The 20,407-nt window shown below is 43.8% G+C and overlaps 1 protein-coding gene across 1 annotated transcript in view; it reads right to left on the bottom strand.

Annotated features, from left to right (window-relative positions):
• Positions 1-20,407, bottom strand: part of Tpst (tyrosylprotein sulfotransferase) — a 153,113-nt gene that overhangs the window by 55,381 nt on the left and 77,325 nt on the right. Inside the window, exon 2 of the mRNA XM_065229340.1 lies at positions 3,696-4,780. Within this exon, the coding sequence (XP_065085412.1) occupies positions 3,696-3,982 (287 nt within the window). The 5' untranslated portion in view covers positions 3,983-4,780. The remainder of the gene's footprint in view (positions 1-3,695; positions 4,781-20,407) is intronic.

The raw sequence follows: 20,407 nt of genomic DNA, 5'->3' as shown, positions 1-20,407 counted from the left end.
TTTGCGTGAGAGGAATCACCACAATTCATGCATTTAGCTGGCATGTAGCAATTTTTAGTTCCGTGACCCCATCCCTGGCACTTACGGCACTGGGTGAGGTTTTGGAAATTTCTTCCAGTCTTCCTGAAGTGTTCCCACTTCACTCGGACATGGAGCATAAGGCTAGCTTTTTCTAAGGCCTTAAGGTTGTTTAGTTCACTAGACTTGAAGTGAACTAAATAAAAATCATTAGAAATCCCGTTGCGCGAATCGCCAGGACGGGATTTCATTTTCATTTTGATTACTTGGAGTGGTACAACTTTGCCAATCCATCTTTGATCTGATCCAGGGATTCAGCACTGGGCAGTCCTTTCATGACAACCTTGAACACACGTTCAGTTTTGGTGTCGTAAGTGAAAAAAAATTGTAATTGAAACTTAACTTTCGAACGAAGCTCAAAAGTTCCGTGCGAAGAGCATGGAAATCGGAAGTGGTTATCACAATAGGGGGAATCTTTTCCTTCTTGGCATTAAGCCGGGAAAATTTACTAGAATTTTTCTTGGATGATGGATCTTTCTCATCATCCGTGAGCAAATCAAATTGATTGCTCAAATTAATTTCATCAGAAGGGGGATCAAGAGATTGCCCCTTTCCTTTGCGCTTAGGCTTTATCCAAATCGACTTCCCAGCAGATTACTATAAGAATCTGAAAGATCGAAGAGGAATTTTCCAAAAAAAGTGCTGTTTAAATTTGTTGTAGCTTTAGGTAGTTGTAACACTTCCTTCAGCAAAAAGCAAATAGATCCGCACGGCAAGAGAGCACGATGTAGACTGACGTTATAAATGTTCACATTCTTATTTGTAGGGCCATATCAGATCTGAGTTACAAAAAGAAATAAATTCCCAAAATAACCGAGAAATCTCAGGTCTAAACAACACAAATTTACCCTTTCAAGGGCGATTGGAATCCTAGCTAATAGAATAGGCAAAATTAGGCAAAAGTTCGGTATTGAAAGGGATATGTTAAACCCTGGACGAACCAAGTAAAAGTTTTACATAATTATAAGCTGCCAAATGCAACACGTAGACGTAAGAACATTTTGTACAAAATTTTGGAATGAAATTAAGTTTCTTAGGTTACGACAAACTCCGAAAGAACTTTCGGCCTAGAAGTGAAAAATTATCTCCTTAACCAGAGAAAAAAGTTGCTCCTAGAAGAACTATCGACCTAGAAGTGAAAACTTCTCTCCTTAACCGGAGAAAATAGTTGCTCCTAGAATTAAAGTAGTAGCTCCTAGTAAGCGAAAAATTCTCCCCAAGTAGCTTTTGGCCTCGACAGGCCCACACCTGGACCCTACCTATCGACCCATCAACTCATATAGACCGGGGACTAATGACTTTACCTCCCTGATTGATCAGAGATTAAAAAGAAGAAAATCCCGGCGGCAACAGAACTTGGAGCACGCGCAGAAGATGACAGATGATCTTCAAGACAAGGAGGAGATCTGTCGGCTGAAGAACAACAAAGCAACTGGTGTAGATCAACTACTAAGTAAGCTATTAAAATACGGTTATGAAGCACTGACTAGAGCGCTACACTGGGTAATTGCCAAGATTTGGAAGGAGGAGATTCATCGATTTCAAATCCGCATACGACACAATCGATCGAGATCAGTTATAGCAGATTATGCACGAGTACGGATTTCCGGATAAACTGACACGATTGGTCAAGGCGACGATGGATCGAGCGTTGTGCGTTGTTCGAGTATCGGGGACACTCTCGAGTCCCTTTGAATCTCGAAGGGGGTTACGGCAAGGTGATGGACTTTCGTGTCTGCTGTTCAACATCGCGTTAGAAGGTGTGATCAGAAGACCTAGGATGAACACGAGTGGCACGATCTTCAGGAAGTCCATCCAGCTTCCTGGCTTCGCCGATGACATCGACGGAACCTTAAGACGATGGCGGAAATGTACATCAGACTGAAGGCTGAAGCTAGGCGGATTGGACTTGCCATCAACGCATCGAAGACGAAATACATGAGATCACAAGAGGTTCTAGGGAAGACAATGTTTGCCTCCCACCCCGAGTTCAGATTGACGGTGACGAAATCGAGGGACGAGTTCGTGTATTTGTGCTCACTGGTGACCGCCGAAATTGATCCCAGCAGAGAAATTCACAGACGCATTATGGCAGGGAATCGTGCCTACTTTGGACTCCGGAGGACGCTCTGGTCGAATAAATTCGCCGCTGCAAAATTAAGTAAATTAAACCGAACTAGTTAAGCAAATTTTGAAATTTTAATATACGTATAAATTAGAGTCACAATGGCACTTTAGTATAATGAGAAGATATTACGACTTTCACTCTTACTTTAAATTATTATTTTACTGTGCCTATGACAGTTGTGAAAACATTTGCAAAACAGTGTGTTCTGGCAGAAAAAGCATTTTGACCATTTTTGAGTGCATCAATTATTGGAAAATTCATTCATTCAAGCAAGCAGAAAAATAGCCATATACTCAGAATTGACAGCAAGAGAACGAATCAGGCGAGAAACTGAAGGAATATGAAAAACGTTCTCACCGAGTACAAATTCGAAAATTATAGATTAAGGGCTAAACTGAACTGATGGTCTGATTGAAGCTATAAAATCAGCGAGAAATCATGTTTGGCGTGGATTGTCCCCCATTTTGGATTTATTTTATCTGCTAAAACATAGCTAAAATAGTTTACAGCTTGGAAGCAAATGATCAATGATCTACTGAAGAAAAATTTAAAATCTAACAAATTACTGTTCAAGAAATTTGATACATTTCTTTGATTTGTTTTCCGTTGATCTTGTTTTCCGTGCTGAGCACCAATGCTACCGACGCCAGCGAGGCAGCTCCCACACCAGGACTCTACCTATCGACCCATCAATTCATGAACCGGGGACCAACGGTTTTACTTTACTTCCGGCGTGATCAGAGATGTTATGCCTCATTCCGGCGGCGCCGACTGGGACTGGGACCACTACAAAAAAACTGATTTCAAATATTTTACAGCCCAATGACATTTGAAATTCCAGTTTTCCTGATGAAAATAAAACCCCGACTCTTTCCCGGTTTCCTATTACATTTGCCACCCTGACCCTGATGGTGGTTCTAGGAAATTTTCTGAGATTTTGAACCTCTATCAAACATTGTTTGCACAAACGACCATGCAGGTAGCACGCATGTTGACACCGAAAGACGACAACACAACAAAGTCACGGTCGTTTTAAACAATTTACGTGCAACCTTACAAAATCGTAGCGCATCCCGCAGCAACGAATTAATTCCGTTCCGAGAAAATTCATCAAGCTGCGCTCGCGGACTCCAACAAACGTGCATCGCTCCCTTCACGAAGTAAACTTTTTTCAAAAGATAAGCACTTGGTAGCGTAGATAATACACCTATCCGACCTGAGGCGCTTGCAAAACAAATTACATAAATGAAATTTCCAGCTCGCATTTATTTTGAAAAAAAGGCACATGTGCTCCGTTGATAACATTTCACCAGGTTTCACTATTCACGTACTTTTCCAAACAAGCCTATTCATCACGTCAATAATAATTCACGCGGAAAATCACCGTAACATTCCATTCCCTAAAAAGCACCCAAAACCCGCGCATAACAATAACAATTCCGGGCAACTAGGAAGAAGACTCCTAACAAGCTACAACCTACTCACTCACCTCACTTCCGGATGTGCATCCAGCATGGCCCGCATCAGTGTCGTCCCCGAGCGTGGCACTCCGCCGATAAAGATCAGCGGCATATTTCTATGATAGCGGTAGCTTTTGTCACCGGATCCTGCCCCCTCATCGCCGGGTCCACTTCCACCCCGGATCATCGCCCCACCGGATGTCGCCGCCCGTAGGCATCGCGATCCCAGTTCGGTCCTGAGGAACAGAATCAACAGCAGCCCCAGTCCAACTGCTAGCACAATCACCTGCTTCCGATTTCGAATGATGGGGCGCATTTTGCTATAAGGATCTATGGAGCTTCACAGTCTTTGGTTTCGTCGCGGGTAAGAGTTCTCCTGTGGGAGACCTGACTCTTCTAGTTTCTAGTTGTGTGGTTGTGTGCGGTAGATATGTGATTGCTTTTGCGCTACGCGACCAATAAATTCGCTTAGTTTATATGGCGGCTCTCGGTATAACGATTAGCGATTAGCACGCTCGTTGATATTTGCTATCCGCCGGGAAACAGCAGCGGGCTTGGAATTGAAATGGTTGCTCGTTGTGGAATGATTTGTCTGCCGTTGTTTCACCCGAGGGACCTCCATTGGGTCTCCGCAGAGGGCAGACCTGCGGCGTGCTTCGGTTGATTACTTTCCACTCCACGTCTTTCGCTGGTTCGTCGGATTAGTTTCACCTCAATACCCAGAAAATTACCACTGAGCTAAGCTCTCTGCCTGGCACAAAATAACCCACCGGACTCGTGACGAACGTGTAACGTTTTGCCGTCTTCTCTTCTAGTACTGAATGCGATTAACGGGTGTTCTAATAGCGCGCCGAGGTTCTTCACTCTCCATCCCAAAAACGTGCTGCGTTGCCTCTCTCGAAACGAGTGTTAAATCTATTAGCACGCTGCATCCAACCAGAAAAATTCAGAAGCAAGGCGCTTTGTTGATATAACTGAAACTGTAACTCGCTTCTTCCTCCAACCGCCGCTGCCACCACACTGCCAAGTCTTCCTTTATTTTTCCGCTACCAAAATGAGTGTAGAACCCGATTTCATTCCAATTTATATCACCACCGCCTTTGCCGCGCCTTGCCTGCAAATGTAAAGAAAACAGAAAACAACAATCAAACACTCTGTATGCTCACGTCGGCGACGATGACATCGTTGTCGTTTATAGACATATAGGTAGGACACAAACGGGACACGTCACCCGAAGTGAACGACGACGACGACGATGACGACGGAATCCGTTCATTCTTCTCTGAAATAATATGTAGCAGGTACTTTCTAATCAGTTGCGTGTGCAGTTGCCTGGGAAGAGGAGACAAACTGATAGTCCGTGCGAGATCCCAACTAGCATTACCCAAAGGCAGTGGAATAATTTGTGTTTTGAAATGTTTCAAACTGACAAACTGACCACAGTACCATTGGGCGTTCGACAATACTCACCATCCATCGTTCACGAGTTCAAAGGTGAAGATGGTCAGATATGGCGATGCCGTTGCCACGGTAATCGTTAATAGCTCCAAAATCGTTTTGAAACGTTAAAATGGCCTTGAAGAGCCCATAATATACCAAGAAACGGACCACCTATGGTAGATTATGCCCGAATACGGATATTCGGTTAATCGCGATTGGTCAAGGCGATCGATGGATCGAGTGGGGTGGGGTGTCCATGTTTCGGGGACGCTTTCGAGTCCCTTCGAATCTCGAAGAGGATTACGGCAAGCCTTCGTGTCTGTTGTTTACCATCACTTTGGAAGATGCAGGACGTTCAAACATAAATAAAAGTTGTTACAGTACTTAGTTTCTAGTTGGAAGTTCATTAAACTAACGAACGTGATAATATTTGCACCATCACTGAAGGGTATAAAGTGAATACGGAGGTGTATATCGGTTTTCTTAGTAAGTATGTCGTTCCGTGGATTACTGAGCAATATGGATCGGAGCTGATTGTTTGTAAAATACCCATCCTGGCAACCCGGTATTTCTGACACCTTGAATATTTTGGTTTGAAATCGCAAGGATAAATCGAATTGAGGATGACGCGGGAAGTGGCGAGTGTGCGAAATTTCGGTGTTTTATAATGCCCTCAAAGGCAGACCAGAAACCTAGACTTTCGGTCGGAAAGGGTTGGAACCGGTGGGGAGCATTGTTGGAGTCCGACTATAGAGGATGACGAAAAGACTTCTGTAGTTTGTTTTGTGTGAGTTGCAGCATTATTTGAATTAAGGGTACTAATGAGGTCTGATTAACTGCCTCTTCCTCTTGAGTCCACTCTAGAACCTACATTTCGTATTTAGATCTATAAGTGAACTGCTGGTCTGAGTTCCTCTGGTATAAGGCTTGTACTCGGAAAAAATGCACAATTTTTATCCGTGTGTAACTTTTTTATCCGTGGGTAAAAATTGATGAAAATCTGGGTATAACTAGTTTTTAGTGAGTTGTTTACATGTGCTAAATGTCATAACAATTGGTTCAGTGGTTATTGAGATGTCATCGAAACAAGAAGAAAATCGCCGGAGAATTTTGCGCGCCGTCATGGAAAATCCGACTGCGACCATGAGATGTGGCTGGAAGTGGAAGAAAATCGAAGACAGCTGACCCTGTGAAGGCCCGGAAGGTGTTGGATTATTTCAAGCGTAATCCGAACCTTTCGATTCGCGACGCGGCTCTGAAGGCAAAGTGTTCCGCCTGGTTCGTTCAGCAAACCATGAAACGAGCTGGGCTTCGTATATTCAAGGTCCGGAAGGCACCGAACCGGCGTGATCAACAAAACACGGCGGCCAAATCCCGCGCAAGGAAGCTGTATCGAGAGTGGTTAACGATACCGATGTGTGTGGCTATGGATGACGAAACCTACATCAAGGCAGACGCAAAGCAGATACCGGGACTGGAGTTCTACGTTGCCAAATCACGGTTTGATGTTCCGGAAGACATAAGGAAGAAGAAAGTGGACAAATTCGCCAAAAAATATTTGCTCTGGCAGGCCATATGCCAATGCGGTAAACTGAGTAAACCGTACATCACAATGGGTACCATCAACAGCGAAATTTACCGCACCGAGTGCCTCCAGAAGCGTCTGTTGCCCTTCCTGCGGTCCCACGGAGGCGACACATTATTTTGGCCGGACCTGGCATCATGCCATTACGCGCGATCGACGTTGGATTGGTACAGAGACAATAACGTTGTTTTTGTACCAAAAACCGCCAACCCCCCAAATTCACCAGAGATTCGCCCGGTGGAAAGATTTTGGGCCATAATGAAGGCCAAAGTTCGAAAATCGTCCAAGAACGAGCTGGAGTTGAAGAAAGAATGGATGAAAGTGACCAAAAAGGTCGGCTCCACCATTGCACAAAATATAATGAGGGGTCTTAAGGAAGAGGGGTGGGCTTTCAGTGATGGAAAGGAAATTCAATAAAGTAATTATGCCGAAACATAATCCATATGTATTAGTTCATTCCCTGAAAGTTTCAAGAAAATCCGACTTAAAATAAATTTTTAAGAAACATTTTGCCTGGTGCATTTTTTTCGAGTACAGGCCTTATTCAATTAGAAGATGTTCCTGAACATACAATCAAACAGCACGTAATGTTCAGGACAACTTCAATAAAGTTTTCCAGCAGTGCCCATATTTTATTTACAACAATCTAATGAAGAGCTTTGAGTGGGTTGGTTTATTTCCTTTAAATTCCGTTATAATTGCTTATCTTTTGACAGATACGCGTATTTCGTCTACTACTTGCAGACTTCATCAGTGCCAAGTACTCAACAGAACAATCTAATGCCCACGAGATTGTGTCGAAGGTATGCCGAAAATGTGCCGATGGATGTGCCCAAGCTGTGTAGAATATAATTCCGGCACAATGTGCTGAGTGACTTACCCCTTGACTCCAGTACAGTACTCAATAAATGATTTTTTTGACGTACGATTAAGTCTGTGATTTCTATATGAGGGTACACTTTGTGAAAACCGAAAATTAAACATGTAACGAAATTATGAAAGATTTTGAACGTTAATAACTCAGCTGCCCGTGGGCCAATTTTAATTTGACATAGGACTATGTCTTTAATTTCTATACTGCACGCAGAAAAATGGATTTTTGTTTCAGGGCCTAATGTATTTTGTTATTGATTCAAGCATATTATATCACTATTTCAACAAAACATATTTTGGAATCAACAAAATGGTTTTTAGAATCAACAAACAGATTATTGACTCTACAACCGGTTTGTTGATTCAAAAATATTTTTCTTTAAATTAACCGAATAATATATTTTAATCAATACCAAAAATATATTAGGCCCTGAGCCAAACATATATCCATTTGAATTTAAAAATCATTTCTCTGCGTGTGGGGGTCACATTAAAAAAATCTAAATTCAGACATGTAACGAAAAATCCCAAACACGGACGTAACGATAGAGCGCAAATCGAACACACGACACATTGCGCATGCTCTGCTCACATGAACGATCTATCCGCTCGGTTTTACAGCTCACCATTTTACCAATGAATGGAATGGAGGAGAAAGGCAACGGTAATCATTGCCGTGAAATCCGAGCTGAAGTGTAAGGCTGTGCATCTTGTGGGCGTTGAGAGCCTCGAACAAATTGCTGTTCAAGTCGATTTACAACATCAATCGATCTTCCTGTGCTGCATCTATATTCGACCAAACAGTCAGCCCGACATTTACACCAAACACGCTGAGTCCGTACAACAGCTCCTTGGTATGGCGAACCCTCACGATACAACTATAGTTGTGGGCGATTACAATCTGCCAAATCTAGCTTGGGACTTCGATGAGGACGTCAGAGGATGTCTGCCTCTCAATGCTTCATCAGAACAGGAACTCGCTGTAGTGGAGTCCATACTGTCTGCTGGATTGAAGCAAATCAACGATCTGGTGAACACGAATGGTAAGCTTTTTGACCTGGTTCTCGTCAGTGACTCCGATTGCATCGAGCTGTTTGAACCACCCTCTGCAATTATGAAAGTTGATTGTCACCACAAGCCGTTGGTTCTAAAAGTCGACTCCCGTTCGAGAGATCATCCGCTCCCGTACCCAATGCACAATGTGATTTCGATGTTGTTAACACGAGGATTGCCGCCTTGGATTGGGTACAAATACTTGACCAACCCACCATTGATGCCGCCGTCTCCGTATTCTACGACAACATCTATAAAGTAATCCAAGATACTGTTCCGGTGAAGACACGAAAATCTTGTTTGCAATTCCAACAACCTTGGTGGAATCCGCAATTGCGTAATCTGCGTAACCGTCTGCTCGAAAACGTTACTTTCGTTCCCGGACCGCAGCAAACAAGTATACGGTGCAGCTAGTAGAAGCAGAGTATAATAGTTTGCAGGAAGCTCGTTTTCATGAGTACGTCGACAACCTCCAGAGGGGTTTCAAGGAAAATCCATCGTCGGTCTGGTCTTTTATCAAACTCTCGGAAAAGATCAGCTGGTATTCCCGTGGACGTCACCTACAATAGTAGAAGCTCCACCACCGACACCGCTTGTGCTGACCTTTTCGCTGACTTTTTCCGAAGTGTTTTCGAACCCGATCAAACTCCTCCACCGCAGCAATACATTGATCAGCTACCAAGATACGACATTCACCTGCAGCAGCTCATCTTCAGTCAAGACGCTATTCTCAAAGCCCTTTGCTCAGTCGATCCATCGAAAGGTCCAGGCCCGGACCGTATTCCACCGTCTTTCGTGAAGAACTGTGCAGCATCGTTGGCCACTCCCGTTATGTCTATTTCCAATCGATCGCTTAAGGATGGCGTTTTTCCGGATGCCTGGAAGCTCGCCTCAATTACACCAATCTTCAAGTCCGGTAACATGCACAAAGTGGAAAATTACCAACCTATCTCGATCCTGAACTGCTTGGTCAAAGTTCTCGATAGTCTTCTGCATGAGAAGTTGTAACCAGCTGTTCAACCCATAATCTCAGAGTTTCAGCATGGATTCATGAAAAAGCGCTCGACAGTCTCTAACTTGATGACTTACACGAACACTCTTATAGGTAGTATCGAGAAGCGTCAGCAAGTGGATTCCGTTTACATCGACTTCTCTAAGGCTTTTGACAAAGTCCCTCACGACCTAGCCATTATGAAGCTAAACCGCCTTGGTCTTCCACCGTGGATCGTTTGTTGGTTGAAATCATACTTATCATCCAGGAAGGCTTTCGTTAAGGTACGTGATTCCAGATCCGAGGTATTCCATATACCATCGGGGGTTCCACAAGGGTGTCACCTAGGACCTCTCATTTTCATTCTGTTTATTAACGACGTGTGTGATATGCTAAGTTCCTGTAAGTTGCTATATGCGGATGATTTTAAGCTGTACCGTGTGATCAAATCGATCGTGGATTGTTGCGCACTACAAGCTGGTATAGAGCGATTTTGAACCTGGCGTCAGATGAATGGAATGCAAGCCAATGCTGCCAAATGCAAAGTGATTACCCTTACCCGCTCTCACTCTCCGATCATTTTTGATTACTCTATGAATCAATCGCCGCTGGAAAGGGTTAATGCCATCAAGGATCTTGGGCTCATCTTGGACAGCAAACTACGGTTTAACGAGCACATATCCATGACAGTTGCAAAGGCCAACTCCATGCTAGGATTTTTGCGCCGCAATACTGCACAATTCGACGACGTGTACGGCCCTGAAAGCGCTGTACTGCTCTATGGTCCGCAGTGTTCTTGAATATGGAGTACAAATTTGGGCTCCATATCATGCTGTTCATGTACTTCGCATCGTAGCATGACGTCTGCCATGGACAAATCCAGATAGCTTACCTCCGTACGAGCATAGATGTGCGCTTATTGGACTGCACATACTAACAAATCGCCGAGTCTTTCTCCAGAGGATGTTCATTTTTGACATGATTTGTAATCATATTGACTGCAGTTGTTTGCTCGGGAACATCAATTTCCACACTCCAGCTCGCCGTCTCCGCAACTATTACTTTCTGTGGACTCCCGGACATCGTACTGCTTACGGTTATAACAATCCTCTCGATAGATGTTGCAGAGTGTTTAATGATGTGTGTGATGTTTTTGATTTTAATATAAGTAGACCAGTTTTTAAGAATAGGATTAAGTCACTTTAAACAGTCTGTATGGCTAAAATGTCAAAGATGGTGGTTAAATAAATAATAATCGTTTTCTTCGCCATTTACTTTCGAGCAACGGTCGGATAAGCGTTTCAACCAGGAACGCTCCAACCCGTAGTAAAAACATTGCATCACCTCTGATCGACCACAGATGTGTCATGAGATCCACCGCTGTGGGCCATCATCGTTAAGTGCGTTGCGCGTAACAGTGCCACCATTATCGGCGTCGTGAAGCAATGCCATCTATGTACCAACTCCGGGCGAGTGGATTTGCCTTTTCAAGGCCAACAACCAACACGCAAACGGCCCTTTTTAGGGCCACCAACAAGAGGTATTCAACTCTGCACTGTGCCGAACAAGGTTTCAATCAAAGTGTCCCTATCAATGTGTCACTATTCCATGAGTTTGACAACCCCGTGAGTTATGACTTTTATTTTATTGCGTTTAAATTCTTAATTTCTCTGATGGATCAAGGCAAGCATTCAGCTTCTTTTCATTCTAATAAGAGCGTTTGCAGATCGGGAGGTGGAAGAGGAAGTGGAAGCCGTCAAATCTGTACGTAGTTCAACCCGTCCACCAGAATCCGGCTCGATGTCCCGTTGTACTGCTGATTCCTTGCAGATGTACAGAAACGAAGGCGTAACCCAGAACTTTTATGGGCGAGAATATAATCCCACCCTCGTATACGAATCTGGCCGCCCTCTATGATAAGCAGATCCCTGATGCTGTAAGTTAGGCAGAGCGACTCCCCAAGGAACTCCGGGCAATTGCACAGGATGTGTTCGACAGTGTAGGGTACTCCGCAGATGACGCAGCTTCTGCGGAACGGCAGGCCACCATAGTTATAGTAGAGTTTGGTTGATCCCTCAGGTTGCCCTGTTCGCTCCATGCTTCAGTTGACCCTTTGACTTTGCGGATGAAGGCAGTTCTGTTGCGGAACCACTCGGCCTCCCATGGCGCTCGAATGGTCCGCATGATCCACCGTCTGACGTCCTGTAGGGGTACCTTATCGGTGAGTCTGGGACCTGATGTCCCGGCTCCGGCAAGGTGATCAACAGACTCGGCACTCCGCAGTATCCTGGAATCCATGTGTACAAGGTGTTCGGTGGGGCGTACTTGCCTGGATCCATGGGTGTTTTGGTGCTTCCGAGGTGATCGCTTGAACGACGCTATGTGCGTCGGTTAAGTTAAGTATCGGTTTGTTGGCTGGCGTCGTAGCGGCACGGAAGATCGCTGCAGCCTCGGCCTTAGAAAACCGAGCACTGTGGAGGAAGACTGCAGTACCGTCTCCGAAAATTCCGATAACTACTCCTTTTATCGATCAGGAGCCGTCGTAGTTGGACTCAAGTAACTCGGCAACCGATCTACGCAGAATCACGGATGCATCCCCTGCTTTGTAGCGATTTTTGATCCGATTGTCCAATTGGATTCGTGAAGAATGCCAATTTTACTCTCTATGTCAATAGACTTTGGCCAATGGGGGGCGGCCGTGCGGAGGACTCTGTTCCCCTCGTCGAGGAGAAAGATCCTATTGTTTCCGGAGGTCTTGGCGGAAAAGGCGGCGGCTTTTGTGGCAATCTTTGCGTTCAAGCAGAACCGGAAAGGAAGAAGATCCGCTTGGATGCATGCGGCATCTGCTGGAGTGGATGGCAGGAGACCAGATATGATGCGGATGTAGCTGTTGTAGACCGGTGCTAGGGTTCTAACCAGCTTCTCGGAGGCAATACAAGTAATTTCCGTCCCGTAAAGCAACCTACTGTCGATGATGGCTCGCGCCACCCGGAACCGAACATCGCGGTTGTTGGATCGGTGAGGCCGAGAGATCGTTTTAACGAGTTTGAGTCTACTGCGGCAGAAAGAGAGCGTTCGTTCGATTAGTACGCCGAGGACACGAACCTAGGGGCGTCTCACTTTTGGAATACAGATTCAATAGGCATTTCAAGACCAAAATTGAAAAGGCCTCAACTCCATTTTAAAAAAAAAAGCCTTGCAAGGCCATTTTCTCGCGAACCGAAACCTACATTTGCAAAACTAAAACACAATCGGCTAGAGGAGAATTTACCCTACCTTTTTATTTTGTTGGTTTGCGTTGGCGGACTTCGGTTCGCGACAAAATGGCCTTACAAGATTTGTTTACAAAATGGATTTGAGGCCTTTTCAATTGTTGGTCTTGATTAAATAAAAAAATGCATTCAATTTCCATCATTTGCATCAACCATTCTGTGGGATGTGAACATCAAAACAAAGCATGCGCTTTTTTTGGTAACACCTCTACATGCATCGATGTGAAGAGAAACAAATACAACAGGAAACGAAAACTCGTCACTCTGCACGATTTCGGTGGAGTAGAGAATTCACGAGAAATTGCCTGCAACCTCCTCCGGCAGCAGCGAAAATCTCCAACGAAATCCTGCAGAAGCTCCCTTCAGAACTTCCCCTGCCAACATCGATATCACGCAAAACCTGCTCCGCCGAGAACGCGGGACAACTCCGTCGAAATTCCGTAGAACTTCCGTAGGCATCGTCGTAAATCTCCACCGGAAACATGCGGAAGCTCCACCACCGAAAACACGAGATAATACCGTAGAGATTTCCTGAAACTTCCGTTGGCACACCACCGCGAATGCGAGAAAATTCCGTTGAAATTGGTACCTCCACTGCCAGAATCGGAAACATCCATCAACATTGTGTAGAACCTCTTCCGTTGAGAACTCATACTTTATGTATTTTTAATTTATTTATTTGTCAACATCAACAGGCTCAATGTAGCCCCAATGTAATTCATTTTGTCAAACCGAGTCAAACGTAATCCTGGTGGATGAACCCTTTATCAAGACAAACAAAAATCCTAGAAACTTCGTTGGAAGCACGTAAAATCTTCGTCGAAATTATGCAGAACCTCATCCACCGAGAAGGCAAGGAAAATCCGTTGGAATTTTCAAGAACTCCCGCTGGCGGCATCCAAAATCACCGAAATCACGTGGAACCTCGTCCGCCGAGAACGCGAGAAAACGCCGTCGATATTCCCTGGAACTTCTGTCAGCAGCATCTAATCCCTTCCATGCTATCGTGCAGAAGCTCCTTCGCCGACAATTCTGGGAAACTCCGTCGAAAGTCTCTGGGAACCTCCGTTGGCAGCATCTTTCACCTGTTCATGGCGGCGAGGGTTCCGGTTAATTTCAGTGGAGATTTTCGGTGCTGCCAACGGAGGTTCCAGGGAGCTTCAACTGAGTTTTCTCGCGTTTTCGGTGGAGGAGGTTTTGCACGATTCCGGTGGAGATCTCTGATCCTCGAGGAGCTTCTGAAATAATTTTCTCGAGTCAGGAGTGTGGATTTGAGCGAACCGAGGCAAACAACAAAACAGGACAAAACTTTTCATGCATGGGTGCATGTATTACACCTCAAGTGATCTCCCCCTAGACGCAAACTGTTTTCCTGGTTGGAATGGCTTGGTCGTGGATCGTAATTGGGGTGCTATTAACTCGGTGATGAGACGAACATACGTGGCATAGGATGCTCTTCCTGGTGAACAGCTGGAAACCCATCGAGTCGATCCATTTGACGACGGCAGAGACTGCCGCTTGCGCTTGCCGTAGGGTTCGGATCTATGTGGGATCGGTGGCCACAATCAGCACATCGTCAGCGTAAACAAATATGTAAATGCGCCCATGTAGCCGCTGAAATACCCCGTTTATTGCCGCCAGAAACAACGTGACTTCGATAACGGAACCTTAAGGGACGAATGACCGGTCGGCCAAGAAGTTTCGTATGAAAAACAGCATATACCCCTTCAAACCCCAGTTTGTAAGTTTTTCCAGTACAGCTGGCGTCCACGTCCGGTTGAAGGCCTTGGAGATGTCCAATGAGATGATTTCAACGTGGTGTTCCTGGTGGTAAGCTTCCTTGAGGACGTCCCCCAAAATGGCAAAGTACGTGGACGTACCGAAGCCTTGTCGAAAAGCATGTTGTCGGTGGTCGAGTAAGCTGTTGATCTCAAGGAACATCTTGAACTATTGAAAAAGTGGTAAATGTCAAGCATTGTCCAAAAGCGTCGAAATAACTAACAAATACACCAATTACGTACATGCATATGCTGCTTCCCCAACACTGTCATCAGAGAGTCGTTAGTAGACGAAACAAGTCGAAGTAGCATTCGCCTCCGATCTTCGGGCGTGTGCGAATTGGGAGGATGCAATTGCGTAACATTTTGCACACTCATCGCCATATTCAGAACCACACGCCTCCAATGACCACACAAAATGCTCTCCCGAGTTGTAATCTTGTAACCAAACTTGGAAGCAGGGGTACAAGTGATTTTGATCGACTTTCTGTTTCGTTAATAGCTAGACGGCAAACACATTCATTGATACGTAACCGACATCCCTTTCTTATTCCAACTCGTTTGATTTAACGCAGTAGAGAAAATAAATAAATAAAAGCACTAATTTCAGCGGCGCCGGTGGTGGTGTAGTGGTAGGCCACGACTTATAATTATGAGCTTTAGACTAGAAATCTCCCACTGTCGAATTTGGAAAACATCGAAGCAATCCACCCTCTCTCACATACCCCTCCCTGTGCACACGACTGATGCCACCCCGTACAAGTGACACTCGGATTCATTGCTTCTTCCATGTTCACACATTCGGTGATGGGTAGGTTGCTATATACGATCCTAGCAGAATCTGACTGGCAGCAGGTTGAGCAAAAGATTTTCCTTCCGCCGTTCTTCTCCTTCCGGCGAGTGGTAGTAGATGTTCATATGTAGTTCCGGTACAGCGCGAATGAATGATACGACCGACGACGGTGCTTGATGTCAGTCACCATATTATTCCCATACACTCGCTGTTCGCCGTATATCCTGGTACAGTTGATGCTTTCTTCTGTGATACATTTCCCCCCTTTGTTGATCCGAAGTGGGTGTGGCGCAGTGCAGGAAGGGGCTGCAAAATCATCATCAGCACCACCACCACCACCACCCCCACTAGACTTCTTTTACCGACATTTGTCGGTTGTTGAAAGGCACACATTCGGATTGACGCTTTGTCCCTCTGGTTTAGCATACCTGAGTACAAGATTCTCTAAATAGGCGAGCTGCCAACAACGACGAGAGGAGACGGTTGAGAGAAAATTGTTTCTGTTTGGAGAAGCAACTGGTCGTTTATCATATCCCGGTTTGTATGTAGCGTTCATTTCGAGGTTGGGGTTGGAAAATTGGCCTCTCGGCTTTCGATACCTGCTGGCTGGGTTGATATGTATGTGTGTGTGTGTATGGGTATTGGATAATGTGGAAAGTTTTTCTTGAAATTTGCATAATCCTATCGGACACAGATTCAGGCGATATCCTTCTTGGAAAACCGTAATTTTCAACGTCAAACTGATTTGGCCTAGCAGATTATGCGAAGCAGAGTTTGATTAATCTGCATATTGATGGAGGGCACGTTTGGATTAAATTAAATTGAAACTTTACTATTGCTGTGCCGTGGAGATCAAATTAAGCTATGTGAGATCTTGAAGCCGAATTGACACCAATTAGAAAAATAGGGTTTAGGGAGAACTTATTCCCGATGGCTTCGCCAGATTGGAATTATAACAATGTGAATTAAAGCGATTTCAATGGAGCATTTTGTGGGCAGAAGGCGTGCCTTTTATACCGATCAATTTCCTAACACAGACTTCAAATTCAAGCACCAAAACCTGTTTCAAGACCAACTGCTCGAATTGGAATAGAGCCTGCCACCAGAAATTTGATAAGCTCTAGACCCACCCACCCTCTCGGCGTGATAAAAGACAAGGAAAGACAATTGACACGTTTTGGCGTTTAAAGAATTTTTGGCGTTAAAATTACTATTAGGGTGTTTTTAAAGTATTTTGAAGCTGGAAACTGAATTTCCATTACGAAATTCCTTGTTTTTTTCCAGGTTTTCGTCGACAAAATAAAAAAAATTAAAGGGTTGTGTCCTAGACACGACCGCAGTATGTTGTAGAACCATACAAAATTGATGTTTTTCATGCATTTTTGACTATTATACTTAATCTTAATATCACTTTTTTCAATTTTCAAGTATTACAATGTTTCGGTTATGGTTCACTCAAAACAATTTACACATTTTTCTTGACAAATATCCATGTGAAATTCCACATGATTTTCATTTGACCACACATAAACAGAGTCCACTCAGAAGTACACATGAAATTTATACGCAAATGAATAGTATGTGTGGTCACTAGACTGATGCAAAATTTTACTTTTTCGCTCCACAGTGCTTAAATGGTTTCAAATCGGGTCCTGATTAGCCTCCCAAAGTTACAACTCATTTGGTTAGAAACAGACTTCACACAAGCCATTTGAAGTTTACATGTAAATTACTATGGGAAATCTCAACTTTTTGTTCATTGCCTTCTAGTCTTTTTTCCATATTGAGCTGCGAAACAGTTCGATTGCTATTCTTATAGAAAATTTTCACAGCTACAACTTTGCTGAAGATCGTTTCTATGTAAAACGAGACAGGAAAAAGTTATTAATTATTTAAGAGATAGGTAAACTTATGACATGATCAAGCAGCTGCTCTGTAGGTAACACTGTATTTTGCAGTGTGACATAGTAGCCATGATTTTTGTGTCCTATTCAACGTCCAAGAAACACCAATGTTGCCTGCTGAGCAGTTGATTGAGCATGATCATAAGACATCAGTGCATTGAACCATTAATAACTTTCGATCCTTGCATTTAATCAAAAAGGTGTCTTCAGCAAAGTTGTAGCCTACAAGTAGAGTTGAATTTTTTTGAAGCGGACCGATATGGTGGATATTTAGATAGACATGAAAAAAATCGTGGATTTACCATAGTAATTCCCATACAAACTTCAAATTGTTTGTGCCATCTCAGTTGCTCACCAAATGGGTTCAAATTTTGAGAGGTTAGTCAGGATCCGATTTGGAATCGTTTAAGTATTGTGGAGCGAAAATTCAAAATTTTGCATCACTCTAGTGGTCACGCATGGCTTTTATATGTACACATATAAAGCATGTGGCCGACACATAGATATCATTTGTTGATCACGTTGCAACAATTCATGTGTGGGACACATAAAAACCATATTGTTAGTGTTAGTGTTCAATGTTGGTTCAAGTATTTTTCCTGGAATGTAATAAATTATGAAAATTCAACTTTAGGAACACAACAAGCCTATTCAATTTTCATACTGCCGTACTCTAACGGAACTATCCACCTACCCTCTTCTAAAGATCATTCTCTAGCTAATAAATCATCACACTAAAGCTTCATGTTAGCATTTCCAACCAACTCTGAAAATCGTTAACTTCGCGTATGAAGTAACATAAAAAACACTTTGAGAGCACAACAAGCCGTTATATTATTGGCGTAGACACTGGTAACTGTTTGAATTTCCATTATATGCAATTACATTCTAAAATCAACTCTTTTAATTTTATTTGTGGCCCTTAAAAGGGCCGTTTGCTGTTGATTGAAGAAGTTCTTGAGGTCCTTGATTTGTATTCCGTCGATCTTGTTTTCCGTGCTGAGCACCAATGCTACCGACGCCAGGAAGGCAGCTCCCACACCTGGACCTTACCTATCGATCCATCAAACTCATGAACCGGGGACCAAAGGCTTTACTTCCCTTCCGAAGGAAGGCGTGATCAGAGATGTTTTGCCTCAGAACATCCCGGCGGCGCCGACTGGGATTGAACCCAGGCCTGCTGGGGTGAGAGATAATCACGCTTACCACTACACCACCGGCGCCGCTTAGTGGAAGTTCTTGAGGTATCAAGTATATGCCATGATGAAGTCACACGATGATCTTCTAATCATCGGTTGGATGAGGTCTTGTCGTAGAAGAGTAGTCAAATTAATATTAGTAGAGTTTGGTTTTGTAAAACGCACTATGTTCAAATCTTCAGTATTGAAAGTATTGGTCTGTGGTATGAGAAATATGAAGAGTATCTCTTGCATTCTGCACTGCAGTTTGTTTAAAATTTATTTCCCGGAAAAAAAGTGATCGTCAAAGGGGGAGAGGGTTTACATACATTGCTTTTTCAAGTCTCATTCCTCATTGTGGTTGTCACGCCGTGATCTACCTTTAGCTGCTGACTTGGTCCTGCTTGCTGCAGGTCCTTGTGCCACGCCGTCCAAAGTGGTAATGAGCAGAGACAGGAGAGCAGCGCTGATTTATATCTTTTCAGGTTCAAGCAGAATGATGTGCAACCAAGTGGTATTCCTTTATGATGACTGGGTTTGGGGAAAACGTTTAGTTCATGAAAACAGTTACCAAAATTGTCATTTGCGCATTTTTCAAAAGTTGTTTGATTAAAAATTGATTTTTTTTTTATTTCAGAAGATTCGTTAAGTAATATCCTATCGATTGGCGTATTTGGATTTTAATTTCATCTATAAATGACAAAGTAACAATTTAACACTATTTCACGACACATATTTTTTGATTTGTACCCCAGTATAGTCGACAAAGACGTAGTTCTTGCTAAAACGTAGTTTCTCCTTAAAACGTGAAAAACAAGGCGTCTTGACTTTCCCTCAGAATTCCGTTGGAATTATTTTTGAAATTCCATGGAATTAGCCCCAGCATCATTTTGGAATCACCATCACAATTCAATAACCTCTAAGTACTTCCCGAAATTTCCTCGAAATCCTGCTCAGAACTCTCTTGACGTTCTTCTCAAAAATTTTATGGAATATTATATTGGACCTGGAATCCACCTCACAATCATTATGGAATTCTCCTCAGAGCTATCTGAAAATTTCCCTAAGCATTATTATCACAATTGCCTGGGAGTTCTAATAAAAAAATCCCTCCGGATTTTTAACAGAAGTCTTCTGGGATATTTCTTTGAAATACATTGATTCCTTGTACGTATCTTACGCCTCCGACGTTTTGCTGATTCGACGCCCCCAGCGGCCCTCATCTTCCCTTCGGTTTAGTAGAACATCAGCTCTCTGTCAGGTAACTTAGACTGGTATACTGCGAAGCCGCCAGTGATAATGTGCCTCTAATTGTTTGTCCAACAAATGGATCCAGATCCGCAATATCTGCTTCCTACTGACCTTGCTAGCTTGACATCTTACGCTTCCGACGTTTAGCGGTCGCCACTTAGACCGGCGCCAGCTAGACTGGTACATGTCTGGCCCAAGTCACCAGTGATGCTGCGCCCCTAATTGTTTGTCCTACAAATGATTCCAGATCCGAAATAAATATCTGCTTCCCAGTGACCTTGCTAGCTTGACAACTTACGCTTCCGACGTTTATCTGAATCAACGGCCCCTGTGGCCTTTAGCTGCCCTTCGGTCTTCAACTTTTACTAGCATGGCATCCTACGCTTCCGACGCTAGCGGATTCGACGCCCTCAGCAACCCTCATGTACCCACCACTCTGGTAGAACACCAGCTCCCTTTCACGTAACTTAGACTGGTACATGTCTCACCAAAGCCACCATCGTTGGCACCATCTGAAATCTCCATCGAAATCGTCTGGAACCTCCTCGTCAGCAAACCCCGTTGAAATTGACTTAATGCTTCTAGCAGGCTGCATTGGATTGCCCCGCACCCGTAGGTATTGA

This window comes from Ochlerotatus camptorhynchus, unplaced genomic scaffold (genome assembly GCF_037179485.1).
Source record: "Ochlerotatus camptorhynchus isolate MF236.1 unplaced genomic scaffold, CSIRO-AGI_Acam_v1.1 ptg000313l, whole genome shotgun sequence".
NCBI classification, from domain to species: domain Eukaryota; kingdom Metazoa; phylum Arthropoda; class Insecta; order Diptera; family Culicidae; genus Ochlerotatus; species Ochlerotatus camptorhynchus.
The sequence above is the reverse complement of the archived record's forward strand: the minus strand, read 5'-3'. Positions and strand labels throughout refer to the sequence as shown.